The 26,753-nt window shown below is 48.2% G+C and overlaps 3 protein-coding genes across 3 annotated transcripts in view; 1 reads left to right on the top strand and 2 right to left on the bottom strand.

Annotated features, from left to right (window-relative positions):
- The first annotated feature begins 1,283 nt into the window (after positions 1 to 1,283).
- On the top strand, positions 1,284 to 6,141 carry LOC308123609 (lecithin retinol acyltransferase-like). Its single transcript, XM_080486169.1, has 2 exons — positions 1,284 to 1,889; positions 5,844 to 6,141. The coding sequence occupies exons 1-2, from the start codon at positions 1,302 to 1,304 to the stop codon at positions 5,994 to 5,996; spliced, it is 741 nt and encodes a 246-aa protein (XP_080342295.1). The 5' UTR covers positions 1,284 to 1,301; the 3' UTR covers positions 5,997 to 6,141.
- Positions 6,142 to 10,385: 4,244 nt separating this feature from the next.
- coro2ab (coronin 2Ab) lies at positions 10,386 to 14,385 on the bottom strand (the record flags this gene model as incomplete). Its single annotated transcript, XM_080486123.1, has 11 exons — positions 10,386 to 10,439; positions 10,521 to 10,589; positions 10,664 to 10,903; positions 11,210 to 11,413; positions 11,644 to 11,759; positions 12,428 to 12,524; positions 12,647 to 12,751; positions 12,902 to 13,294; positions 13,759 to 13,908; positions 13,991 to 14,107; positions 14,200 to 14,385. The coding sequence occupies 11 exons, from the start codon at positions 14,383 to 14,385 to the stop codon at positions 10,386 to 10,388; spliced, it is 1,731 nt and encodes a 576-aa protein (XP_080342249.1).
- Positions 14,386 to 19,202: 4,817 nt separating this feature from the next.
- The window catches only part of tec (tec protein tyrosine kinase), a gene marked incomplete at its 5' end in the record, with an annotated part of 9,147 nt that continues 1,596 nt past the window's right edge, over positions 19,203 to 26,753 (bottom strand). The window contains 14 exons of the mRNA XM_080486122.1: positions 19,203 to 19,342; positions 20,048 to 20,205; positions 20,271 to 20,389; positions 20,459 to 20,523; positions 21,539 to 21,755; positions 22,328 to 22,499; positions 23,252 to 23,326; positions 23,819 to 23,952; positions 24,272 to 24,354; positions 24,459 to 24,513; positions 25,401 to 25,466; positions 25,594 to 25,826; positions 26,010 to 26,059; positions 26,170 to 26,299. Coding sequence (XP_080342248.1) covers positions 19,259 to 19,342; positions 20,048 to 20,205; positions 20,271 to 20,389; positions 20,459 to 20,523; positions 21,539 to 21,755; positions 22,328 to 22,499; positions 23,252 to 23,326; positions 23,819 to 23,952; positions 24,272 to 24,354; positions 24,459 to 24,513; positions 25,401 to 25,466; positions 25,594 to 25,826; positions 26,010 to 26,059; positions 26,170 to 26,299 — 1,641 coding nt within the window. The 3' untranslated portion in view covers positions 19,203 to 19,258. The remainder of the gene's footprint in view (positions 19,343 to 20,047; positions 20,206 to 20,270; positions 20,390 to 20,458; positions 20,524 to 21,538; positions 21,756 to 22,327; positions 22,500 to 23,251; positions 23,327 to 23,818; positions 23,953 to 24,271; positions 24,355 to 24,458; positions 24,514 to 25,400; positions 25,467 to 25,593; positions 25,827 to 26,009; positions 26,060 to 26,169; positions 26,300 to 26,753) is intronic.

Here is a 26,753-nt window from a genome sequence, read left to right as displayed (position 1 = left end):
CCTGGTCCAGGGTTTCAGTTTGAGCTCATTAATCATCGTCTGATCGTCTGACAAGGAAAAGAAAAGAAGACAAACGACGTGTCATCAACCCTTTTTCTCTCTTCTGGTTCCCACCGATTGTTCCTCCTCTTCCTCCTCCTCCTCTTCCTCCTCCTCCTCTTCCTCCTCCACCTCCTCTTCCTCCTTCTCCTGTTCTTCTTCTTCCTCCTCCTTCAGCTCCTCTTCTTCCTCCACCTCCTCTTCCTCCTTCTCCTCCTCCTTCTGTTCTTCTTCTTCCTCCTCCTTCAGCTCCTCTTCTTCCTTCACCCCCTCCTCCTCCTCCGTCTCTTCCTCCTCCACCTACTCCTCCTCTTCTTCCTCCTCTTCCTCATTGACAGACTCTAGAATTGTTGACAGGTTGAAAGATTCCAGAAGTTCTTGATCTTCATCCAGGATTCTCTCTCCAGGCAGGAAGTGACCATATATGGTGTTGTATGATTGACAGCCCAGTGTGTGTGTGTGTGTGTGTGTGTGTGTGGGTGGGTGGCGGGGGGGGGGGGTCACTCACAGTGGGGGGGCCACCATTCATCGGAACCCCCCATTGACTGTAATCTGCAGCTAATCCCCCACAATCCTCTGCTACACACCACTACTACACACCACTACTACACAACACTAGAAAGTTTAGAGACAAAGTGAGAAAACATCACAAAGTACACAAAAACTACACAAAATGACACAACTGCAGAAAACACAACACAAAAACTAAAACTGCAAAGAAAGATAAACACAAAAGAAAATGTCATTAAAAGAAGAGAGACTTCACAAAAAGTACTCAAAAGTACACAAAAAGTACACAAAAGTACAAAAAAAAGCAAACAAGACAAAACACAAAAAGGAGAACAAAAACAAAGTACGCGAAAAGTACACAAAATGACACATACACAGAAATGAGCAAAAACTATGTAAAACTACACAAACTGCATAAACTACACAAAAACTGGAAAACAAGACTGTGTGTGTGTGTGTGTGTGTGTGTGTGTGTGTGTGTGTGTGTGTGTGTGTGTGTGTGTGTGTGTGTGTGTGCGTGCGTGCGTGCGTGCGTGTGTGTGTGTGTGGGGCCATTTGGTGGTTTGTAAGTTGGTAACAAATGTGTGCCACAGGACTTTATTGGAGACACACACACACACACACACACACACACACACACACACACACACACACACACACACACACACACAGTCTCCAGTGACGTCATGCGGTCCCCCGGTTAAAGCTCGAGGAGGAGTTGCGGCTCCTCTCACTCCTTCTTCTCCTCCATCATGTTGGACTCGCTCACCTTCCTCCTGGAGAGACTCTTCCTCCTCGCGCACATCAAGCTGTCCAGCCTGCTTCCTCCTCCTCCTCCTCCTCCTCCTCTTCCTCCCCCTCCTCCTCCGGCTGCTCCTCCCGCACCTCCTCCCGCACCTCCTCCCGCACCTCCTCCCGCACCTCCTCCCGCCTTCCAGCGCGGCGACCTGCTCGAGGTGTCCCGCACGCTCTTCACGCACTTCGGCATCTACCTGGGCGGGGGCCGCGTGGCGCACCTCATCCCGGACGCGCTGCCGCTGCTGAGCGCGGACCGGAGCCGCGTGCGGGAGATGGTCACGAACACGCGCCTGCTGCTCGGCGTGCTCGCCAAGCGCGCGAGCGTGCGCGTGGACTCCGTGGAGGACTTTGCGTATGGCGCCGCGGTGCTGCGCAACGCCGCGGATGGGGTTGCGCGGCGGCGCGCGCTGCCCGCGGAGGAGGTGGCGCGGCGCGCGGAGCTTCTCGTGGGCGCCGTGGCCTACAGCCTGCTGTGGAACAACTGCGAGCACTTTGTCACGCACTGCCGCTACGGGCACGCGCGCAGCCGGCAGACGGAACAGGTGAGGCGTCTTTACTCACTTTTACGCAGTGGACACGCGCTCTTTACGCAGTGGACACGCGTCTTTACGCAGTGGACACGCGCTCTTTACGCAGTGGACACGCGTCTTTACGCAGTGGACACGCGCTCTTTACGCGCGAAGTCTCACACTTTCTTGACTTTTTCCGGTTGAAGCGGAACAAACGGCTCGTTTCGTGGCCGTTTCGTCCCCCTCCAGCCCGTTTCTCTCACATCCTGCGCGCAGCCGCCAGATTTCACGCGCAGGATGAAGGTGTCAGGCGCGTCAGTGACGCTGCTCTGTGATTGGCTGAAGCCTCCAGCTGTAAACCTTGAATGTGTCCAGAAAAAAAACAGGTTAACGACAAAAAAAGAAGTTCAATTAAGAAGGAAAACGAGTCTGAATCCAGTCGGTTCTGATCCGGAAGGAAAAGAAAGAGTCACCAGACTGGAACCCTGAGGAACCCTGAGGAACCCTGAGGAACACGGCTCCTTTTAGTAATTCTGCTGCTGCTGCTGCTGCTGTGTGTGTGTGTGTGTGTGTGTGTGTGTGTGTGTGTGTGTGTGTGTGTGTGTGTGTGTGTGTGTGTGTGTGTGTGTGTGTGTGTGTGTGTGTGTGTGTGTGTGTGTGTGTGTGTGTGTGTGTGTGTGTGTGTGTGTGTCACTAATGAAACCAGCTCCAGGCTGCAGTTTGACCTGAAGTGACCTCGAGGAGCCGCTGATGTTTGAACACAAACCCACATGTGCTGTGAAGCTGCGGCTCTTCCTCTTCCTCCTCCTCCTCCTCCTCCTCCTCATCCTCCTCTTCCTCAGTCTCAGCCTGTTTGGGAGCAGACGAGGAAAATGTGGGTCGGAAAGGTTTGGAGAACAAGAGCGGCATTGAGAGGTGAGACGCCTGCCAGGAAGGAGGAGGAGGAAGAGGAGGAGGAGGAGGAGGAGGAAGAGGAGAGCTTCACCTCCTTTTTCTTTCACTTCAATCACAGTTGAAGTTTCGTTTGGAAACTAAACATCAGAGTTTCCACAAAGCTGCGTCTCCATGGAAACGGGGGAAACTTTCCTGGAGGTTCTCCTCGTCTCGGTTCCACAGGGAAACGTTTCTTCCTGACGACTCGGAGAAAAACTTCGTTCTCCGTTTCAGAGAAAAGTTTCACTGCAACATTGTGAAAACAACGTCCGTTTCCACGGAGACGAGTCGGAGCATTTTCAAAAAGTTCCGTTCTCCCCATTTCTATGGTGATGAACAGTTTTCAAAAACTTTTTGGGGGAGTTGATGTTTTGACTCTCTGGTTTGACTCTGGTTTGACTCTGGTTTGATGGTTTGACTCTGGTTTGATGGTGTGACTCTGGTTTGACACTGGTTTGATGGTTTGACTCTGGTTTGATGGTGTGACTCTGGTTTGACACTGGTTTGACACTGGTTTGATGGTTTGACTCTGGTTTGACTCTGGTTTGACTCTGGTTTGACACTGGTTTGATGGTTTGACTCTGGTTTGACTCTGGTTTAATGGTTTGACTCTGGTTTGACTCTGGTTTGATGGTTTGACTCTGGTTTGATGGTTTGACTCTGGTTTGATGGTGTGACTCTGGTTTGACACTGGTTTGACACTGGTTTGACTCTGGTTTGACTCTGGTTTGACTCTGGTTTGACACTGGTTTGACTCTGGTTTGACTCTGGTTTGACACTGGTTTGATGGTTTGACTCTGGTTTGACTCTGGTTTGACTCTGGTTTAATGGTGTGACACTGGTGTGACTCTGGTTTGACACTGGTTCAACACTGGTTTGACTCTGGTTTGACTCTGGTTTGACACTGGTTTGACTCTGGTTTGATGGTTTGACTCTGGTTTGACACTGGTTTGATGGTTTGACTCTGGTTTGATGGTGTGACTCTGGTTTGACTCTGGTTTGATGGTGTGACTCTGGTTTGACACTGGTTTGATGGTTTGACTCTGGTTTGACTCTGGTTTGATGGTTTGACTCTGGTTTGACTCTGGTTTGACACTGGTTTGACTCTGGTTTGACTCTGGTTTGACTCTGGTTTGATGGTTTGACTCTGGTTTGACTCTGGTTTGACTCTGGTTTAATGGTGTGACTCTGGTGTGACACTGGTGTGACTCTGGTTTGACTCTGGTTTGACACTGGTTTGACACTGGTTTGACACTGGTTTGACACTGGTTTGACACTGGTTTGATGGTTTGACTCTGGTTTGACACTGGTTTGACTCTGGTTTGATGGTTTGACTCTGGTTTGACTCTGGTTTGACTCTGGTTTAATGGTGTGACTCTGGTGTGACACTGGTGTGACTCTGGTTTGACACTGGTTCAACACTGGTTTGACTCTGGTTTGACACTGGTTTGACTCTGGTTTGATGGTGTGACTCTGGTTTGACACTGGTTTGATGGTTTGACTCTGGTTTGATGGTTTGACTCCGGTTTGATGGTGTGACTCTGGTTTGACACTAGTTTGACTCTGGTTTGATGGTGTGACTCCGGTTTGATGGTGTGACTCTGGTTTGACACTGGTTTGACTCTGGTTTGATGGTTTGACTCTGGTTTGATGGTTTGACTCTAGTTTGATGGTGTGACTCTGGTTTGATGGTTTGACTCTGGTTTGACACTGGTTTGACTCTGGTTTGATGGTTTGACTCTGGTTTGATGTTTGACTCTGGTTTGATGGTTTGACTCTGGTTTGATGGTTTGACTCTAGTTTGATGGTGTGACTCTGGTTTGATGGTTTGACTCTGGTTTGACTCTGGTTTGACACTGGTTTGACTCTGGTTTGATGGTTTGACTCTGGTTTGATGTTTGACTCTGGTTTGATGGTTTGACTCTGGTTTGACACTGGTTTGACTCTGGTTTGATGGTTTGACTCTGGTTTGATGTGTGACTCTGGTTTGATGGTTTGACTCTGGTTTGACACTGGTTTGACTCTGGTTTGATGGTTTGACTCTGGTTTGACACTGGTTTGACTCTGGTTTGATGGTTTGACTCTGGTTTGATGGTTTGACTCTGGTTTGATGGTTTGTCTCTGGTTTCCGTCTCCCCCTGGCGGCGTTCAGACTTCCTCCTCCGATCAGGTTTCAGGTCTTACCCCCCACCCCTCACCCCACACACACACACCCCACCCCCACCCCCCCGGAGGCAAAACAAACAGCAGCTCTGATGAAACCCAGATTCAGAGCCGTCCAGCTTCCTCACCAAGGTTTTCACCTTGGGAGGTTTCAGGTCCTGAACCCGGTAGAATCCGTATAGAGCAACAGATCGATCCAGTCGCAGGAAGAACAAACGGGGCGGAACCGACTCTAGAACCCGTGAAAAACCAGTGAAACAACAGTTCACAACTCGACTCAAACCGAATTCTAAAGCCGTCGCAGGAAGTCGTTCACAGTCAAGCAGAATCTGAAAACTCAACTGAAAACAACTTTTTGAAAATGTTTTGACTCCGTCTCCATGGAAACGGGGGAAAGCGACGGTAGAAACACTGCTTGTCCTCACTCGCTCTTCTGCACATGCTCAGTAGAGACCATCAGAACAACGTTTCGTCCGTCGTGTCATGACTCCCAGTCCATGTTCGCCTGGGATTTGATACTTTTATTTTGACAGTCACACTTTCTGTTGTCTCTGTTGTACTTCCTTTTGTCGCTGTCATTTCCTGTTATCCTCCCAGTATCTCTGTCACACTTCCTGTCATCTCTCTCCTACTTCCTGTTGTCTCTGTCCTACTTCCTGTTGTCTCTGTCCTACTTCCTGTTGTCTGTCCTACTACCTGTTGTGTTCGGCAGACTTCCTGTCACACTCTCCTGTCACACTCTCCAGTCACACTTCCTCACATACTTCCTGTCGTCCCTCCTGTACTTCCTGTTGTCTCTGTCCTACTTCCTCTGCCCTGCTTCCTTTTGCTCCATCTCACTTCCTGTTGTCCCACTTCCTGTGGTTAACCCCGCCCCCTCTGTGTGTGCAGTTCTGCGACTGGCTGAAGTCTTCGCTCCGAGACCGGAGGCTGGCCGCCGTGGCGTTGGCGTTGGGACTGCTGCTGATGGCGTGCGGGGGCGTGTCGTGGAGCACGGCGCTGCCCGGCGTCCTGCTGCCCTTCACGCTGTGGATGGCGAGCTGAGGACGCTCGCCACTGCCCTCCGCAGGCCACCAGGAGAAATTCAAACCGCCGCCGTCATCTAACAGTTCGAACTTTGTACAGAATATTTTTTACTACAGTTTAACTTTTTATTCTTTTTTATGAATGTAAGTAAAGAAAATATGTGAAAAGTACCTGTTTTTTTGTTCTTTCATTCTTTCAACACTTTACTACAAAATAAATCACTTCAACTAGATTTTTCTCCCAAAAAAGAAAATTTAATTTAAAATCAAAAACCAAGCTAAAACTGAATCCGTGAACCTTTATTGTGAAAAGAATAAATAAAAATGACTTTTGAAAAACTAAGACTTTCTCATGGTGAAAATAGTGTACGTTTAAAAAATTACAGACTGATGGAAAGTCTATATGAGACCTCCGAATAGTGAAAATTACAAAAATTATGGATTTTAATAAAGTAAGGCCTCCACTTTCTGAAAATCCCCGAAATTATGAAAATGGTTAATTTCAATAAAAAAAATGATGGTAAGGAGTCACAATGGTGAAAATTGCTAAAATGGTGAACAAATAGAAAATGATGGATTTCAATAGAAAACCGATGGTAAGGCTAGAGTAAGGACTCCAAACGATGAAAATCGCTAAAATGGTGAAGCTTTTGAAAATGATGGATTTCAATAAAAAAATTATGGTAAGGCTATAGCAAGGCCTTCAAATGGTGAAAATGGTGAAAATATAGAACATTTTGGATTTCATTAAAAAAAACAATGGTAAAGCTATAGCAAGGCCTTCAAATGGTGAAAATATAGAAAATGATGGATTTCAATAAAAAACGATGGCAAGGCTAGAGTAAGGACTCCAAATGATGAAAATCGCTAAAATGGTGAACATTTTGAAAGTGATGGATTTCTATAAAAAAAATTATGGTAAGGCTATAGCAAGGTTTTCAAATGGTGACAATGGTAAAACTTTTGAAAATGATGGATTTCAATAAAAAAATTATGGTAAGGCTATAGCAAGGCCTTCAAATGGTGAAAATGGTGAACATTTTGAAAGTGATGGATTTCTATAAAAAACGATGGTAAGGCTATAGCAAGGCCTTCAAATGGTGAAAATGGTGAAAATATAGAAAATGATGGATTTCAATAAAAAAAACGATGGTAGGGCTATAGCAAGGTTTTCAAATGGTGAAAATGGTAAAACTTTTGAAAATGATGGATTTCAATAAAAAAATTATGGTAAGGCTATAGCAAGGCCTTCAAATGGTGAAAATGGTGAACATTTTGAAAGTGATGGGTTTCTATAAAAAACGATGGTAAGGCTATAGCAAGGCCTTCAAATGGTGAAAATGGTGAAAATATAGAAAATGATGGATTTCAATAAAAAAAAAATCATGGTAAGGCTATAGCAAGGCCTTCAAATGGTGAAAATGGTGAACATTTTGAAAGTGATGGATTTCTATTAAAAACTATGGTAAGGCTATAGCAAGGTTTTCAAATGGTGAAAATGGTGAACATTTAGAAAGTGATGGATTTCATTTAAAAAAAATGATGGCAAAGCCTTCAAATGGTGAACATTTTGAAAGTGATGGATTTCTATAAAAAACGATGGTAAGGCTATAGCAAGGTTTTCAAATGGTGAAAATGGTGAACATTTAGAAAATGATGGATTTCTATAAAAAACGATGGTAAGGCTGTAGCAAGGTCTTCAAATGGTGAAAATGGTGAACATTTTGAAAATGATGGATTTCTATAAAAAAAATTATGGTAAGGCTATAGCAAGGCCTTCAAATGGTGAAAATGGTGAAAATATAGAAAATTACGGATTTCATTTAAAAAAAAAAAATGATGGTGAAAATGGTGAACATTTTGGAAGTGATGGATTTCTATAAAAAAGGATGGAAAGGCTATAGCAAGGCCTTCAAATGGTGAAAATGGTGAAAATATAGAAAATGATGGATTTCAATAAAAAACGATGGCAAGGCTAGAGTAAGGACTCCAAATGATGAAAAACGCTAAAATGGTGAAAATTTTGAAAATGATGGATTTCAATAAAAAAAATTATGGTAAGGCTATAGCAAGGCCTTCAAATGGTGAAAATGGTGAACATTTAGAAAGTGATGGATTTCATAAAAAAAAATGATGGCAAAGCCTTCAAATGGTGAAAATGGTGAACATTTTGAAAGTGATGGATTTCAATAAAGAAACGATGGTAAGGCTGTAGCAAGGCCTTCAAATGGTGAAAATGGTGAACATTTTGAAAGTGATGGATTTCTATAAAAAAACCGATGGTAAGGCTAGAGTAAGGACTCCAAACGATGAAAATCGCTAAAATGGTAAAACTTTTGAAAATGATGGATTTCAATAAAAAAAATATGGTAAGGCTATAGCAAGGCCTTCAAATGGTGAAAATGGTGAAAATATAGAAAATTATGGATTTCATTAAAAAAACGATGGTAAGGCTATAGCAAGGTTTTCAAATGGTGAAAATTGTGAAAATTTAGAAAATGATGGATTTCAATAAAAAAACGATGGTAAGGCTATAGCAAGGCCTTCAAATGGTGAAAATGGTGAACATTTTGAAAGTGATGGATTTCTATAAAAAAGGATGGAAAGGCTATAGCAAGGCCTTCAAATGGTGAAAATGGTGAAAATTTGGAAAATGATGGATTTCAATAAAGGAACGATGGTAAAGCTATAGCAAGGCCTCCAAATGGTGAAAATGGTGAAAATATAGAAAATGATGGATTTCAATAAAAAACGATGGCAAGGCTAGAGTAAGGACTCCAAATGATGAAAATCGCTAAAATGGTGAAAATTTTGAAAATGATGGATTTCAATAAAAAAATTTATGGTAAGGCTATAGCAAGGTTTTCAAATGGTGAAAATGGTGAACATTTAGAAAATGATGGATTTCAATAAAGAAACGATGGTAAGGCTATAGCAAGGCCTCCAAATGGTGAAAATGGTGAACATTTTGAAAGTGATGGATTTCTATAAAAAACGATGGTAAGGCTAGAGTAAGGCCTTCAAATGGTGAAAATGGTGAACATTTTGAAAATTACGGATTTCATTAAAAAAAAAAAAATGATGGTGAAAATGGTGAAAATTTGGAAAATGATGGATTTCAATAAAGAAACGATGGTAAAGCTATAGCAAAGCCTCCAAATAGTGAAAATGGTGAAAATATAGAAAATTACGGATTTCATTAAAAAAAATGATGGCAAGGCCTTCAAATGGTGAAAATGGTGAACATTTTGAAAATTACGGATTTCATTAAAAAAAAAAAAAAGATGGTGAAAATGGTGAAAATTTGGAAAATGATGGATTTCAATAAAGAAACGATGGTAAAGCTATAGCAAGGCCTTCAAATGGTGAAAATGGTGAACATTTTGAAAGTGATGGATTTCTATAAAAACACAATGGTAAGTCTATACTAAGGCCTCCACTTTGTGAAAATGAGGAAAATCCCCAAAATTATGAAAATGATGGATTTTGATTAAAAAGTGAAGGTAAGGCTACAGTAAGGTTTCCACAAAGGAAGCAGCATGAAACACAGACACTAGTTGGTTCGACTGTCTTTTCAAATGATTTATTGTCTTTGTCAGTTTAGAAGAAATAAAAACTCGTCCTGCCGTCACCACAATCATTTCACCTCATTCCAGCTGAACGTGACGTCACGTCCAAAAACTTGTGTCGCTTGTGTCCTGCTCTGCTTCTTCTGCCGCCATCCAGTGCTGCCGCTGGCGGGTGTTTGTGATGCACTGCCCCCTGCAGTTTGGGAGGGGGAGCTGCGTGTTGTATAAATGGCACACACACATTCTCTCATGCTGACTCATCTAATTTCAACACGTCTGTGTGGGAAAGTGAACTCAGACCTCCAGATGGTGAAAATGGTGAAAATGACAACATTGATGTACGTCCAGAAAGGTTCTAGATTAGACTACTTCCCCTTCTGGATCCTCTCTAGATACGGTCTAGAGCCAGACTAGATACGGTCTAGATCCGGTCTAGAGCCCAGACTAGATCCGGTCTAGAGCCAGACTAGATCCGGTCTAGAGCCAGACTAGATCCAGTCTAGAGCCAGACTAGATCCGGTCTAGAGCCCAGACTAGATCCAGTCTAGAGCCCAGACTAGATCCGGTCTAGAGCCAGACTAGATCCGGTCTAGAGCCCAGATTAGATCCGGTCTAGAGCCAGACTAGATCCGGTCTAGAGCCCAGACTAGATCCAGTCTAGAGCCCAGTCTAGAGCCCAGACTAGATCCGGTCTAGAGCCAGACTAGATCCGGTCTAGAGCCAGACTAGATCCGGTCTGGAGCCAGACTAAAAAGCTCTATTTCATTTCATGGATGAACCAAAAAAGAAAAGCAGTGATTGTCCCCTGGACGACCTTTGACCCCCGGCCGGACTCTGGATCAGAACTGGTTCCTGCTGTGTCTGATCTGTCGCTCCAGCTCGGCGATCCTTGCCTGCAAGGAGCACAGAGTGTCACAGCTCAGCAACTCAGCCCAGCCCCGTCTGCCCCGTGGGATTGTGGGTAGCTTACGCACGTCTCTGTGGCTAAGCTCCGCCCCCAGCTCCCGGATCTGTCGCCGCTGCCAGTGGAACGCCTGCAGGAGCTGAAAGGACACAGACATGAGGCGCGTGGCGGTGCAGGAGCCGCGGCTCACGCGCTGCCGGGTCCGGCACCGACCTCGTCCTGGGCGGGTGGCGGTGGTGGTGGAGGTGGCGGTGGCGGTGGCGATGGTGGCGGTGGCGGTGGCATTGGCGATGGTGGCGGCGGCGGTGGCCTCTCTGACGGCTCGCTGCAGTGCGGCGTGCAGTGGTTCGTCCACGCAGCGCACTGCGTCTCGTCCGGCTGCCACCCCGACAGGTCGCTCAACTCTCGGGGGTATTTGGCATCCTGATAGGCGAGCTGCTCCTCAAGGAAGGCCTGCGGAAACCATGGAAACAAGTTAGCATGCTAAGCTAACATGCTAAGCTAACATGCTAAACTAACGCCTTCAGCATCAGTAACTCAAAAAACAAGAGTAACTATTGAGGATTTGCAGAACGACTTCCTCTGTCCAGCGCACTGTGAGCATTAGCATCAAAAGGCTAACATGCTAAGCTAACATGCCAAGCTGGTTTCAAACTAGCAAAGTAAGTGCTGATTATTTAGACCAAGTAACTAGTTAGTTTTAGCCAGTGACTCCACAAAGTTTCAGAGATGTAACTAATAACTGTAATCCCGTTGTACCTCCTCCGTGTCGTCCAGGTTCAGCTCCGCCCCCTCAGCCAGGGATTGTGGGTAGGGGTTGGGCAGGTGGGCGTTGCCCTGCAGTGACATCACGTGGGGGCGTGGCCGGGCCGCCGGTTCAGAACCCTGCAGCCACTCCCGAGCCGTCATGGCCGCCCGCTGGACCCCCGTCATTCGGGCCGGGTCCTTCCAGAAGCTTCTGGACTGAAACCAGAAGAGAAGGAACTCGTGAGAGGAATCGCAGCTGAGGGTTCTGAACTGAAGGGTTCGAACTGAAGGGTCCGAGCTAAAGGTTCCAAGCTGAAGGTTCCTCGCTGAAGGTTCCTAGCTAAAGGTTCTGAGCTGACGGTTCCGAGCTAAAGGTCCCAAGCTAAATGTTCCGAGCTGAAGGTTTCTAGATAAAGGTTCCTCGCGGGTTCCAAACTGAAGCTCACCTGTTTCGTGCGGACAATCACTGACAGCGGCTCCACCAGATGTTTGATCGCGATCAGTCGGTAGAACCGGAAAACTTCGCACGAGATCTCGTCCAGACCGCGTTTGGGCATCACACCTGAACGACGGGAGAAACCGTTCAGAAAAGTTCAAAAACAGTGAGCAGATTTAGCGGAGTTAGCAGAGTTAGCAGTTAGCAGAGTTAGCAGGGTTAGCAGAGTTAGCAGAGTCAGCAGAGTTAGTAGAGTTAGCAGTTAGCAGAGTTAGCAGAGTTAGTAGAGTTAGCAGTTAGCAGGGTTAGTAGAGTTAGCAGTTAGCAGAGTTAGCGGAGTTAGCAGAGTTAGCAGTTAGCAGGGTTAGTAGAGTTAGCAGTTAGCAGAGTGAGCAGGGTTAGCAGAGTTAGCAGAGTCAGCAGAGTTAGTAGAGTTAGCAGTTAGCAGGGTTAGTAGAGTTAGCAGTTAGCAGAGTTAGCAGGGTTAGCAGAGTTAGCAGAGTCAGCAGAGTTAGTAGAGTTAGCAGTTAGCAGAGTTAGCAGAGTTAGTAGAGTTAGCAGTTAGCAGAGTTAGCAGAGTTAGTAGAGTTAGCAGTTAGCAGGGTTAGTAGAGTTAGCAGTTAGCAGAGTTAGCGGAGTTAGCAGAGTTAGTAGAGTTAGCAGTTAGCAGAGTTAGTAGAGTTAGCAGTTAGCAGGGTTAGTAGAGTTAGCAGTTAGCAGAGTTAGCAGGGTTAGCAGAGTTAGCAGAGTCAGCAGAGTTAGCAGTAAACAGATACGAGGTTTGTGGTTCTGACCCAGTCCTTTCTGCGGCAGCGGGGATCTGAACTCCGTCAGGAAGCGAATGTGCGGTTTGTCGCTGCTCAGCTCGTAGTAACGGATGTTTCCGTCGCCCTGCAGACAGAAGCAGGACACTTTGTTTGTGTTCCGTCGACGCTAAAGCTTCAGAAACAAAGTTTCATCTCCGGCGGCAGAACGTTTGAGAAGGAAATGGACCGGAAGCCTCGTTTCAGAACCTTTCCCGCCAGAAACAGCATGCGAGTGTCGGCATCGTAGAACGGAAAGAGAACTCCTGCCGAGACGTCGACGTCCTCCTCGAACAGCGGCCGAGACAAATCCTCCTGCACACAACAGAGGAGGAAGATGCTCTATCATCTGATGTTAGAAGAGGAAGATGTTCTATAATCTGGAAGCTAACTGCTATGCTAATGCCCATGCTAATCATAGCCACTGTGTGTCGTTGGGACATGTTGAGGTAGTAACGGTCTTACCGGGTCCCAGAGGACGACCTGTCGGTGGTTCCACGGGGAACTTCCTGTGGACAGAATCATCTTCGACCCTCCGATGTACAGAACCTTGTTAGCCTTGTGCGACTTGGCGCCGGACACCTGCACGAACACGGCTAGCGTTACCGCCGTGCCTCCGAGCCAAAGTCTGGACATCAGTGCCTCCGACACGCAAACCTGTAGGATCTTTCCCTCCCGCGGGTCCAGGACGCGGACCCGTCGGTCCTGCGATGCCACCGCTAGCCTGCTGCCGTCGCCGCTGAAGCTAACTGACAGCAGCAGCGCCTCCGGCGGGTAGCGGTGGTGGACCGGCGTCAGGACCACTCGCACCGGGGACCGGATCGTGGCGCCAGCATGGGAAACGTCCCAGAGGAGGACCTGGGAGGAACAACACCGCGAAAATGTTAGCGGATTAATTACCGGCGCAACAGAAAGTAGTGGGATTACTTTCTCATGTAATACCAATGAACAGTGCTAACTAGGGGTGCATCAATATCGATATCGGTATCGGTATCGGTATCGGTATCGACTTTGATACTTCACAGAGTACCTTTACTCAGGGAAAATATCCCAGACAAAGATAATTTTGTACAAAATAAACTTAATACACGTATCAGTACTCGGTATCGGCAAGTAGCTGAAGGTTAGTAGTCGTATCGGTACTCGGTATCGGCCTGTAGGTAAGGGTTAGTACTTGTACAGGTACTCGATATCAACTAGTAGCTAAAGGTTAGTACTCGTATCAATACTCTGTATCAGCAAGTAGTTAAAGGTTAGTACTCGTATCGGTACTTGGTATCGGTGCACTCACCCTGTGGCATTGGTGCGTCCCTGTCACTCACCTTGTAGTCGTAGGCGGAGCTTAGCAGCAGGTTCTCGGCGGTGGGGTGCCACTCGATAAGCCCCACCCTCCTGGAGTGACCAATCAGGGTCTTCCTGGCCTGAACCAGGTTCTGCTGGACGCCGCCGGCGGGGATGTCCCAGACCTTCACCTGCACACAGTCCCGTTAGCAGAGCGCGCTTAGCAGGGCACCATTAGCAGAGCACCAGTAGCTCGCTATGCTAGCGGCGTACCGTGCAGTCCTCCGAGCACGACGCCACACAGCAGTCGTCAAATGGGTTCCACTTGACATCCAGGACGCCGCCGCTGTGACCGCAAACCCGTGGGTGGTGGGGGTCCACCCGGCCAGTCTGTGTGTGTGTGTGTGGGGGGGGGGGGGGGCGCTCTGTGTCAGCCACCGTCATTTCCATGGCAACCTGAACACCTGAAGTCATGAACTCACGTGATTGGTGGGAAGCACCAGGAAGGACCCGCCCCCGGCGCTCTCCGTCACCACGGCGACGAAGCGCGGGTTGACGGAGCAGTAGTGGTTGTCGTGGACGCCGCGGGTAATCGGGACGCCGACGTAGCAGCGATCCCTCGGCGCGGAACGGAACGTTGAGCAGCGGGACGAGGAACGCCGCGACATGGCGACCACGAAGACGTTTGGTTCAGACGTCAAGAAGTCTTCATCTGGAGCAACTGGAACCGCGCAGACCAACCGAAGGTTCATGAGAAACGTTTAGAACGTTAGCTCAAACTAAAACGGCTAAAAGAGCTAAAAATTGCTAAACAAAAAACCAAAAAATAATTTAAAAACTGAAACAAAAAAGAATCAAAAGAGATTCAACACATGAAAAAGAAGTTGATCAAATGGTTAAAAATGGTTAAAGTCGCTAAAATATTTACGACGTTAAACTGGGAGCGCTAAAAAAGCTACGATGCTTTTAAAATGTTTTTACCAAAAGTACCGACTGAAATTGTGAAAACAAAAAATAAGCTAAAGTTGCTAAAAACCACTACAATAGCCTGAGAAGCTAGTAATGTTTGAAAAGTGCTACCGGCTAAAACCGCTCAAACAGCCGCGTCTACGACAAGAACAACGGCTAATGATAACGCCAAAACGCCCGATTGGGCTAAAACATGAAAAGCTGCGACGGCTAAAACAAACAACGGAACGCGAAACTTCTTTGTGGGAAACAGACAGAGGAATTAGCAGCTAAAGAAGCTAACATAGCGAGAAGGTAAAAGGGCTAAAGCAGCTATGATTGTTATTATTATAGCTAACGGCTAAAAAAAAAGCTAATAATGCTAAAAATAACAACAAAAAACTGACAAGCTAAAATTGCTTGAACGTTTTAGCTACAACACAAATGATTATTGTGTGTGTGTGTGTGTGTGTGTGTGTGTGTGTGTGTGTGTGTGTGTGTGTGTGTGTGTGTGTGTGTGTGTGTGTGTGTGTGTGTGTGTGTGTGTGTGTGTGTGTGTGTGTGTGTGTGTGTGTGTGTGTTGAACAACATCGATGTATTATTGATAAGATTATTAAAGTCAATAATGAGCTGATTGCATTATTGATTAGAGCCGATGATGCTCTAATTCCACACACACACACACACACACACACACACACACACACACACACACACACACACACACACACACACACACACACACACACACACAGACACACACACAAGCACAAGTCTCTCATCTGCGACTGTCTGTTAAATATTTCAAAGTTACATCCAAACGTTCTGTTGTCACAGCATTGACCTTTGACCTGTGTGTGTGTGTGTGTGTGTGTGTGTGTGTGTGTGTGTGTGTGTGTGTGTGTGTGTGTGTGTGTAGGGGGGGTCAGGTTACCACAGCAACCACGAGGACAAAAAGTATAACTACTCGTGTTGAGTACTTTTACTGGGTTTCAGTCCCAATGTGAAGTTTGTGGATTCTTCTTCATAAATATAAATATAAATATAAATATAAATATAAATATAAATATAAATATAAATATAAATATAAATATATTGGTTAAATGAATATATGATATATTAATATATAAGATCAAATGCATCATAGAATCTAAGACATAATAGTTATACTTTTTTTTACCTCCTGATAGAAAATACAACGTGAAGTAAATCATGAGTCTATATGAAGGAAAATTATGATATGAAATACTTCAATTATAAAAAGATACTTCAATCACATTTACAAAGTTTTTATGATAAAGATACGAGTTGTAAAAGGTAATTATGGCGACGAAGAGAAGACGACGTACGGTAACACGTAGAGGTCAGCGTTCACACAAAGCTTTTAGTGAAAATGCACCGATTTGTTTACGAAAAGTTTCACGTTGACACAACAATGTTTCACGTATAAAAAGCGTCGTTTCGGCATTTTACTTTGAAAAAGAAAATGTTTGGCGTTTATGTAACATTTCAGGTGAAAAACAGTTTCAAAAAGTTTCAAGTGGAGCGTCGGTGGAACGAAGCGCCGGGGAACGAAGCGTCGGGGAACGAATCATCGAGGAAACCAAGCGTCGGGGAACGAATCCTCGAGGGAACGAAGCGTCAGGGAACGAAGCGTTGGGGAACGAAGCGTCGGGGAACGAAGCGTCGGGGAACGAAGCGTTGGTGGAACGAAGCGTCGGGGAACGAAGCATCGGGGGAACGAATCCTCGAGGGAACGAAGCGTCGGCGAACGAAGCGTCGGCGAACGAAGCGTCGGGGAACGAATCCTCAAGGGAACCAAGCGTCGGGGAACGAAGCTTCGGGGAACGAAGCCTCGGGGAACGAAGCCTCGGGGAACGAATCCTCGAGGGAACGAAGCATCAGGGAACGAAGCATCAGGGAACGAAGCGTCGGGGAACGAAGCGTCGGGGAACGAAGCGTTGGTGGAACGAAGCGTCGGGGAACGAAGCGTCGGGGAACGAAGCGTCGGGGAACGAAGCGTCGGGGAACGAAGCGTCGGGGAACGAAGTGTCGGGGAACGAAGCGTCGGGGAACGAATCCTCAAGGGAACGAAGCGTTGGTGGAACGAAGCGTCGGGGAACCAAGCGTCGGGGAACGAAGCGCCGGGGAACGAAGCCTCGGGGAACGAAGCCTCGGGGGAACCAAGCGTCGGGGAACGAAGCGTCAGGGAACGAAGCGTCAGGGAACGAATCATCAAGGGAACCAAGCATCGGGGAACCAAGCATCGGGGAACCAAGCGTCGGGGGAACCAAGCGTCGGGGGAACCAAGCGTTGGGGAACGAATCCTCAAGGGAACCAAGCGTCGGGGAACGAAGCACTGGGGAACGAAGCCTCGGGGGAACCAAGCGTCGGGGAATGAATCCTCGGGGGAACCAAGCGTCGGGGAACCAAGCGTCGGGGAATGAATCCTCGGGGGAACCAAGCGTCGGGGAACCAAGCGTCGGGGAACGACAGTGAGGAACCGGAGACGAGATGAAAACGTTGATTCTTTTCTACTTTGAGTCCAAAGAAACGAAAAACAACAAAATCAAAGTCCTTCATGTTCAGAAGTTCATCTCACCTCCGAGTCTGTCCAACGCTGCAAACGGTCTGAGGGAGAGGGTGTGTGTGTGTGTGTGTGTGTGTGTGTGTGTGTGTGTGTGTGTGTGTGTGTGTGTGTGTGTGTGTGTGTGTGTGTGTGTGTGTGTGTGTGTGTGTGTGTGTGTGTGTGTGTGATCCGTGATGTCTGGCCTCTGCTTCCACATTAACTGAGCACTTTATGCGCCGCTGCTCACACACAAACACCCCGAGACGATCTGATACCACACACACACACACACACACACACACACACACACACACACACACACACACACACACACACACACACACACACAGAACTGCTAACATCTTAAAGGTTTTTCAGTTGTTCTCCGTTTATTGGCGCTGCAGGAGGCTGATCTAGAACGTTCCTCTCAACCTGCTCAGAAGTGAATCAGTTCATCCTGGAGTTCAGTCACACTTCCTCATTTTAATGAAACAAAAACAAGAACGTTCCGTTGGAGCGTCCTGGAGCGGTCCCCCAGCCGATCAGTTCATCCTGGAGTCGGTGTGGCTCCTTTAAGAACCAAACGACACGCGGAGAGCGACAGATTAGCATTCTAGCTAAACTAGACCCAATCAGCTGAAATCCAACATGGCGGCAAGATTAAACTCCAATCAATAGTTTTTCACCGACACAGATCCTGGTTGGTACTCTGAGTTCTCCTGGTTGGTACTGTGAGTTCTCCTGGTTGGTACTGTGAGTTCTCCTGGTTGGTACTGTGAGTTCTCCTGGTTGGTGAGTTGGAGGGAGGGGCTTATTGGTCAGTTAGAGGGAGGGAGGGGCTTGTTGGTCAGTTAGAGGGAGGGAGGGGCTTGTTGGTCAGTTAGAGGGAGGGGCTTATTGGTCAGTTGGAGGGAGGGAGGGGCTTATTGGTCAGTTAGAGGGAGGGGCTTATTGGTCAGTTGGAGGGAGGGAGGGGCTTGTTGGTCAGTTAGAGGGAGGGGCTTATTGGTCAGTTGGAGGGAGGGAGGGGCTTGTTGGTCAGTTGGAGGGAGGGGCTTATTGGTCAGTTGGAGGGAGGGAGGGGCTTGTTGGTCAGTTAGAGGGAGGAGCTTGTTGGTCAGTTGGAGGGAGGGGCTTATTGGTCAGTTGGAGGGAGGGGCTTATTGGTCAGTTGGAGGGAGGGGCTTATCGGTCAGTTAGAGGGAGGGGCTTGTTGGTCAGTTGGAGGGAGGGGCTTATTGGTCAGTTGGAGGGAGGGGCTTATTGGTCAGTTAGAGGGAGGGAGGGGCTTGTTGGTCAGTTAGAGGGAGGGGCTTATTGGTCAGTTGGAGGGAGGGAGGGGCTTGTTGGTCAGTTAGAGGGAGGGGCTTATTGGTCAGTTGGAGGGAGGGAGGGGCTTATTGGTCAGTTAGAGGGAGGGGTTTGTTGGTCAGTTGGAGGGAGGGGCTTATTGGTCAGTTGGAGGGAGGGGCTTATTGGTCAGTTAGAGGGAGGGAGGGGCTTGTTGGTCAGTTAGAGGGAGGGGCTTATTGGTCAGTTGGAGGGAGGGAGGGGCTTATTGGTCAGTTAGAGGGAGGGGCTTGTTGGTCAGTTGGAGGGAGGGGCTTATTGGTCAGTTGGAGGGAGGGGCTTATTGGTCAGTTAGAGGGAGGGAGGGGCTTGTTGGTCAGTTAGAGGGAGGGGCTTATTGGTCAGTTGGAGGGAGGGAGGGGCTTGTTGGTCAGTTGGAGGGAGGGGCTTATTGGTCAGTTGGAGGGAGGGAGGGGCTTGTTGGTCAGTTAGAGGGAGGAGCTTGTTGGTCAGTTGGAGGGAGGGGCTTATTGGTCAGTTGGAGGGAGGGGCTTATTGGTCAGTTGGAGGGAGGGGCTTATCGGTCAGTTGGAGGGAGGGGCTTATTGGTCAGTTGGAGGGAGGGGCTTATCGGTCAGTTGGAGGGAGGGGCTTATTGGTCAGTTGGAGGGGGGGGCTTATCGGTCAGTTGGAGGGAGGGGCTTATTGGTCAGTTGGAGGGAGGGGCTTATTGGTCAGTTGGAGGGAGGGGCGTCGCCCTCCAGAGCGCTGCAGATCATCCGGCACAGCAGGGAGAACGGCGGCCGTTTCTTGGGTCTCTGGAGGAACAGGAGCAGAAGGTGTGTCAGTGAATTCCTCCACCCGGTGACGTTTTACCTCCTGGAACCTTCTGGGTTCTGCTTCCTGCTGGGGGGGCGGGGCTATGAGCAAACATTACAGCTTCTCGTCCCGTCTTGACCCAAGGCCCGTTGACACGCTGTGGAACCTGAACCAACTGGAAACGCTCCGATGAACAGAACTTTCTGAAGATGCTTCGATTCTGTTTCCATGGAAACGGACATCGTTTTCACAAAGTTGTAGTATGAATATAAACGCAAAACTTTTCTGAAACGAAAATGCAAGAGCAATGAGTTTAACTTGACATGTTGTCATGGAAACGGGGCCTTGAAACGAAGTCTGTTTGAATCGAAAAGCCGATAACAGCGCCAGCTAGTGGCCATGCTTGCTGACTACAGCATTTTTAGCGTTCCTGCCGTCGCCGTGGAAACTGACATCATTTCCAGGACGTTGCCATGGAAACGTGAAGCTTTTCTGAAATGAAAACGCAGCGTCAATCGTTCACTTGAAACATGAAACCTTCGCTTTACTCCAACTAGTGGCCCGACGTGTAACTACATCCTTTTCAGTGTTTCTGCCGTTGCCGTGGAAACAGACGTCGTTTTCAGAAGATGCAACCCTGAAACTTTCCTGAAACAAAAACCTTTTCTCCTGTGAGGTCGTCATGGAAACGGTGCCGTTCTCACCTCCTGCCAGCAGAGCTGCATGATGTCATAGACGGTGGGCGTGGCCAGTTTGGGTCTGTACAGGCGGTGACCCTGCGTTACCATGGCAACCACCTCGGGGTTTTTCTTCTTGTCGAACGGCACGCGGCCCTCGGTGAAGACCTCCCACATCAACACCCCTGGACACAGCGTTTCCGTTAATCTCCACGTACGCGTGGATTATACTTCGCGTGGCGCCGCTCACCGTACGACCACACGTCCGACTTGCTGCTGTACTTGGCGAACTGGAGGACCTCCGGGGGCGACCACCTGACGGGGAACCTGGCGCCGGACGAGCTGGCGTACTGGTCGTCTAACACGTACCTAACGTGGACAACAGGCGTGAGACTCGCCGCCAAAAAAACAAAAGACGTGAGGGGCGCTCGCTCCTACCTGGCCATGCCGAAGTCCGACACCTTCACCACCAGGGCGGCGCTCACCAGACAGTTTCGAGCCGCCTTGGGAAAACACGAGGGGCGTGAAGAAACAGAGAAGAGCGACGAGAACGAGGAGTCGGAGTGGAATTAAACGTACGTTCTGTCTAAATCTCTGGAATTAATTCTTTAGCTTTTTATTACGACGTCGTAGAAATTTACTGATTTACGGGAACATTTGTACCTGGAACCTCGTGTTTCTATTAGTTCCTGGGAATTTTAACTGTAATTTCAAAGAATCCATCCCTCCATCCCTCCATCCCTCCATCCCTCCATCCCTCCCTCCCTCCATCCCTCCATCCCTCCATCCCTCCATCCCTCCATCCCTCCATCCCTCCCTCCCTCCATCCATCTTATCCCTCTTCTCCGTTCCCGGGTGGTGGTGGTGTCAGTCTGAGCACCGTCACCCAGATCACATAGCACCATTAAGAACCTTCCTGCAGGTGGAGAGCCCACAGGAAGGTGGAGAGCCCACAGGAAGGTGGAGAGCCCACAGGAAGGTGGAGAGCCCACAGGAAGGTGGCGCCCGGCGGGGGACATGAACCCTCTACCTAGAGACTGAGAGTCTGACGCTCTACCAGCTGAGCTCACCGGGGGAGTTTTTAGAATTTTAACTATAATTCGGGACATTTTTACTGTAATTTAAGGGAATTTTAACAATATTTCCTGGACATTTTAACAGTGATTTTGGGGAATTTTAACTGTAATTTCTGGAAATTTTAACTGTAATTTTGGGGAATTCAGGGAATTTTAATAGAAATTCCAGGGAATTTTAACGATAATTCCTCAAGATATTAAGTCCAAATTCTTGGAATTTTAATGTTTTTAATTTTTAATGTAATTTTGGGGAATTTTAAAAGTAATTCATGTTCCGGGGAAGTTTCACTGAACAAACAAGTGTTTTTTATTCTGTTAATGCTCCAGTGAAAAAGTTTTTTTGTGGGTAAAACTTTCTATTCTCTTACTTTCTCTTACTTTTCAACAGTAAAAAAAGGAAGAAGTGATACACGGGACTAACAAGGACAACACAGTGGAGTACCAGGTCTCGGTGGATGAAGTTGTTGTCCTCCAGGTGCTCCATCCCCTCGCAGACGTCCAGGCACATGGCGAGGAGGACGTCCAGGCACATGGCGCCGCGCCGCTGCCACAGGAAGCTCAGCAGGGAGCCGCGCTCCAGGAACTCGGTGACGATGAAGATGGGACGCTGCTGGCTGCACACGCCGTACAGCTGCACCAGCTTGGGGTGGGACAGTCTCCTGGACGGGGACATTCCAGCAGGACGGATCAGGATGGAACTAATGTCCCCCCCCAAAATATCTCTACCCCCTAAATAACGGTATACCCCACCCAAATATCTCTACCCCCTAAATAACGGTTTCACCCCCCAAATATCTCTACCCCCTAAATAACGGTATCCCCCCAAATATCTCTACTCCCTAAATAACGGTATCCCCTCCCCAAATATCTGTATCCTCCACAAATATTTGTATCTTCAACAAATATCTGTATACTCCCCAAATATCTGTATCCTCCACAAATATCTGTATACCCCCCAAATACCCGTATACCCCCCTCTAAATATCTGTATACCCCCAAATATCTGTATACCCCCCAAATATCTGTATACCCCCCAAATATCTGTATACCCCCTAAATATCCATATATCCCCCCCAAATATCTGTATACCCCCAAATACCCGTATCAAAGTCTTTGATTGGACGGTCCAACAGGGTGGAATCAGAGAGTGAAGAAACTCTAGGAAACTCTGGATTGTGACCGTTTGTGTTTTCACTCCTTCTTCTTCTCTCCCTTCATTGGCGGCGCTCACATCATGACTCTGGCCTCCTCGATGAAGTCCTCCTCCAACATGGCGCCCTCCCTGATGGTCTTGATGGCCACGTTGTGCCGAGCTCGCCACTTCCCCAGCCTCACCAGGCCGAACTGGCCGCCGCCCAGCTCCCTGGTGAAGGTCAGCTCGCCGGGGTCGATCTCCCACTTCTCTGCAGAGACCAGAAGAAGGAACGCTGTTCTATCAGACACGGAACCGGGCCTGGCGACACCCACGCTGCTCCGGTTCCTCCAGATTCACACCGACCACCTCAAGCTCCTGGAACTCCAGAAGATGTGAGAGTTCTAGATTGTGTCAGAGTTCTAGATTGTCTCAGAGTTCTAGATTGTGTCAGAGTTCTAGATTGTCTCAGAGTTCTAGATTGTGTCAGAGTTCTGGATTGTCTCAGAGTTCTAGATTGTCTCAGAGTTCTAGATTGTCTCAGAGTTCTGGATTGTCTCAGAGTTCTAGATTGTCTCAGAGTTCTAGATTGTGTCAGAGTTCTGGATTGTGTCAGAGTTCTGGATTGTCTCAGAGTTCTAGATTGTCTCAGAGTTCTAGATTGTGTCAGAGTTCTGGATTGTCTCAGAGTTCTGGATTGTCTCAGAGTTCTTGACCATCCGAGGGTTCTACAGTCTCAGGCCCGGGAAGCGGCAGACTTTTAAAAGATGTAAATGTTCTGGGAGGTCCTGAGCTCTAGAGTATGTCAGAGTTGTAGATGTAAAAGTTCTAGAACTTTGGAGTTCTGCAACGTCAGAGTTCTAGGACGTGTCAAAGTTGTAGACATTGATAAAGTTCGGGAACGTTGGAGTTCTGTCAGAGTTCTAGACTTTGTTTGATTGGTTCCAGAATGGTTTCCCTACAGTCGGGTTCCAATCAGCTGAGGTTCTGGTTCTGGACTGACCGTCCTGGTCCTGGACTCACCGTAGCTAAATCCGGCGGTGGACGGAGCCGATTCGTCCTCTTGTCCCACCGGGTACCTCAACCTGGTGACCAGACCTGAAACAGAACCAGAACCAGAACCACAAGACACAGTCAAGACAGCACAACAACACCACCATGGTGGACTACCTGCTCCAGGTGGAGCTGCTGGTGATCGTCCCGAGTTACAGCGCCACCTACAGGCCTGACAGATGCACTGAGGCAGATGTTTCCTGTGTGGACGGGAAACTAGGACGTTTGTGGTACTGACCGGTACTGACCGGCGGTGTTGTGTTTGTGGTACTGTGGTACTGACTGGCGGCGTTGTGTTAGTGGTACTGACCGGTACTGACCGGCGGCGTTGTGTTTGTGGTACTGTGGTACTGACTGGCGGCGTTGTGTTAGTGGTACTGACCGGTACTGACCAGCGGCGTTGTGTTAGTGGTACTGACCGGTACTGACCGGCCGCGTTGTGTTTGTGGTACTGACCGGTGGTGTTGTGTTTGTGGTACTGACCAGCGGCATTGTGTTTGTGGTACTGACCGGCGGCGTTGTGTTTGTGGTACTGACCGGCAGCATTGTGTTTGTGGTACTGGACGAGGTCCGGTATAGAACTGAACACGTGTTTCTCAGAGAGGTAGAACTGTTTGGGGGAACCGCTGGTCTCCTTGATGCGGTAGTGTTTGATCGCAGAGGCTCCGTCACTGAAACAACAACAACAAAAATATCATCAACAACATCAACAACATCAACAACAACAACAAAAATAACAACAACAACAACATAAACAATATCAAAAACAACAGAGCAGATATTCACCAGGCGGTAAAGTTCACCGTGTATAAACCTCATAATACAACCTGGGAACAGGCATCAGTGGCCTAAGCCCCGCCCCCTTTACCCCCGGCAACCAATCACTGCAAAGCACCGCTGCCTCTGACACTTAGCATTAGCATGTAGCATTAACCCACCCTGGTGCAGACTTGGTGAGGCAGGTAGCATTAGCATGTAGCATTAACCCACCCTGGTGCAGACTTGGTGAACAGGGACACGGTGTAGACCCCCGGTGTGCTGGACTCTCTCACCATGAAGGTTCCCTCTTTGTCCTGAAGGAGGCGACAGAACAACACAGTAAGTCCTGAGTCGAGTCTCGGGTCCATTGAGTTGCAGTAATCTGAGTATTTGTAATCTGTTACTTCCAGACCCTGACCTCCTTCTTCAGCAGCTCCTCGGCTTTGTTCCTGTTCACTTGTTTACTGTACCAGCTACAACAAACAAACAAACAAACAAACAAACAAACAAACAAATAAAGGTTGTAAACAAACGTAATAACTGTTGTTGTAGGGGAGGGTGAGGGATGCTAAATGGTGCAGAGGGGAGGCTAATTATACACTAGCGGTTGCTAAGCGACAGCCAGTGAAGGCTGATTCTGCTTGGGGATGCTAAATGGTTAGTAGGTGATGCTAAATGGTTAGTAGAGATGCTAAATGGTTAGTAGGGGATGCTAAATGGTTAGTAGGTGATGCTAAATGGTTAGTAGAGATGCTAAATGGTTAGTAGGGGATGCTAAATGGTTAGTAATGGTTAGTAGGGGATGCTAAATGGTTAGTAATGGTTAGTAGAGGATGCTAAATGGTTAGTAGGGGATGCTAAATGGTTAGTAATGATTAGTAGGGGATGCTAAATGGTTAGTAATGGTTAGTAGGGGATGCTAAATGGTTAGTAGGGGATGCTAAATGGTTAGTAATGATTAGTAGGGGATGCTAAATGGTTAGTAATGGTTGGTAGGGGATGCTAAATGGTTAGTAGGGGATGCTAAATGGTTAGTAATGATTAGTAGGGGAGGCTAAATGGTTAGTAATGGTTAGTAGGGGATGCTAAATGGTTAGTAGGGGATGCTTAGGGAATCCTAAATGATCAGTAGGGGATGCTAAATGATTAGTAGGGGATGCTAAATGGTTAGTAGGGGATGCTAAATGGTGCTGAGGGGATGCCAAATGGTGTTGAGGGAACGTTATTGGTCAGAAATGCTAAAAAAAAAATGCTAAAACTATCTGGAACATAGCAAGTAGACACTAGTTAATACGCGGGGAAGCTAAATGGCTACTAGCTGGTGCTCAGAAGATGCTGACGTAACAGAAACACAACGCACACAAACTGCGCGAGGTTCCCAGATGTTTTCTCCGTCACGTAGTTGCTCGGGATGTAACCTTCTTCGCTGTGACAAAACAAAACAAACAAACAAACAAACAAAGACTTTTTGGAAGCGCTCCAACTGGTTTCCGTGGAAACGGGTCAATATGCAAATTCCAGGTCCAGTCGTGTTCTTGTCTTGGCGCGCTCACCCGTACTGGTTGCGCGCCTTGTACCAGTTGACGTCGCACTTCTCCACCATGACGTACTCGCCGCCTTTGACCAGACGCAGGTCGTGCGGCTCTGCGCCGGGGAAATCGTAGAGCGCGACGACCACCGTCTCCAAGCCGCCACCGCCGCCGGCGGCGTCGTCCCCGGCGGAGCGCGGGATGGGCGGAGCGGGCGGAGCGGGCGGAGCGGGCGGAGCGGGCGGAGCGGGCGGAGGCTGCGTGAGCGGCGGCCATGATGAAACCGTGTTACTGAGGTGAGTTTTTAACAGAAGAGATAACTTACCGACGTCCCTGAACACATCATGGACGTAGTGTGTGTGTGTGTGTGTGTGTGTGTGTGTGTGTGTGTGTGTGTGTGTGTGTGTGTGTGTGTGTGTGTGTGTGTGTGTGTGTGTGACCTCGTCTCCTCTCTTGTCTTCAGGAATCGGGGGAAGAGGTTTTCTGGAAACTGAGAAGGACAGAATAAAGTTCGTCTCGTACAGTCGTCGCGTGGTTTCCACATAGACGTTGCCATGGAGACAGGAAGCAGAGTGATGTTGCCGTGGCGACGAGTCTCACCGTCGGCACACAGGTTGTACTGGTCGCAGCCCGGCGCCTGTTTGCCCGTCTGACGGCAGCAGAGCCACGAACCGTCCTTAAAGAACTGAGGGTGAAACTTCACCAGGACCACCGGGTTGTCCTGGATTCTCTACACACACACACACACACACACACACACACACACACACACACACACACACACACACACACACACACACACACACGTGTTGAGAAACTTTTTTTGGTAAACCAAAGAAGTAAAATTGAAGGTCTCTCCCTCCCTCCCTCTCTCTCTCTCTCTCTCTCTCTCTCTCTCTCTCTCCCTCCCTCCCTCCCTCCCTCCCTCCCTCCCTCCCTCCCTCCCTCCCTCCCTCCCTCCCTCTCTCTCTCTCTCTCTCATCTCTTCTCTTCTCTCTCTCTCTCTCTCTTCTCTCTCTCTCTCTCTCTCCCTCCCTCCCTCCCTCCCTCCCTCCCTCCCTCCCTCCCTCCCTCCCTCCCTCCCCTCCCTCCCTCTCTCTCTCTCTCTCTCTCTCTCTCTCTCTCTCTCTCTCTCCCTCCTCCCCCCCCTCTCTCTTCTCTCTCTCTCTCCCTCTCTCTCTCTC

Source organism: Lipophrys pholis (assembly GCF_963383615.2).
Source record: "Lipophrys pholis genome assembly, chromosome: 18".
NCBI classification, from domain to species: domain Eukaryota; kingdom Metazoa; phylum Chordata; class Actinopteri; order Blenniiformes; family Blenniidae; genus Lipophrys; species Lipophrys pholis.
The sequence above is the reverse complement of the archived record's forward strand: the minus strand, read 5'-3'. Positions and strand labels throughout refer to the sequence as shown.

Bases quoted from the DNA above. Each gene is read 5' to 3' on its own strand.
- LOC308123609 (XM_080486169.1), top strand. From the start codon at position 1,302: ATGTTGGACTCGCTCACCTTCCTCCTGGAGAGACTCTTCCTCCTCGCG. The intron at 1,890-5,843 runs GTGAGGCGTCTT...CTGTGTGTGCAG, and splicing joins GCAGCCGGCAGACGGAACAG to TTCTGCGACTGGCTGAAGTC.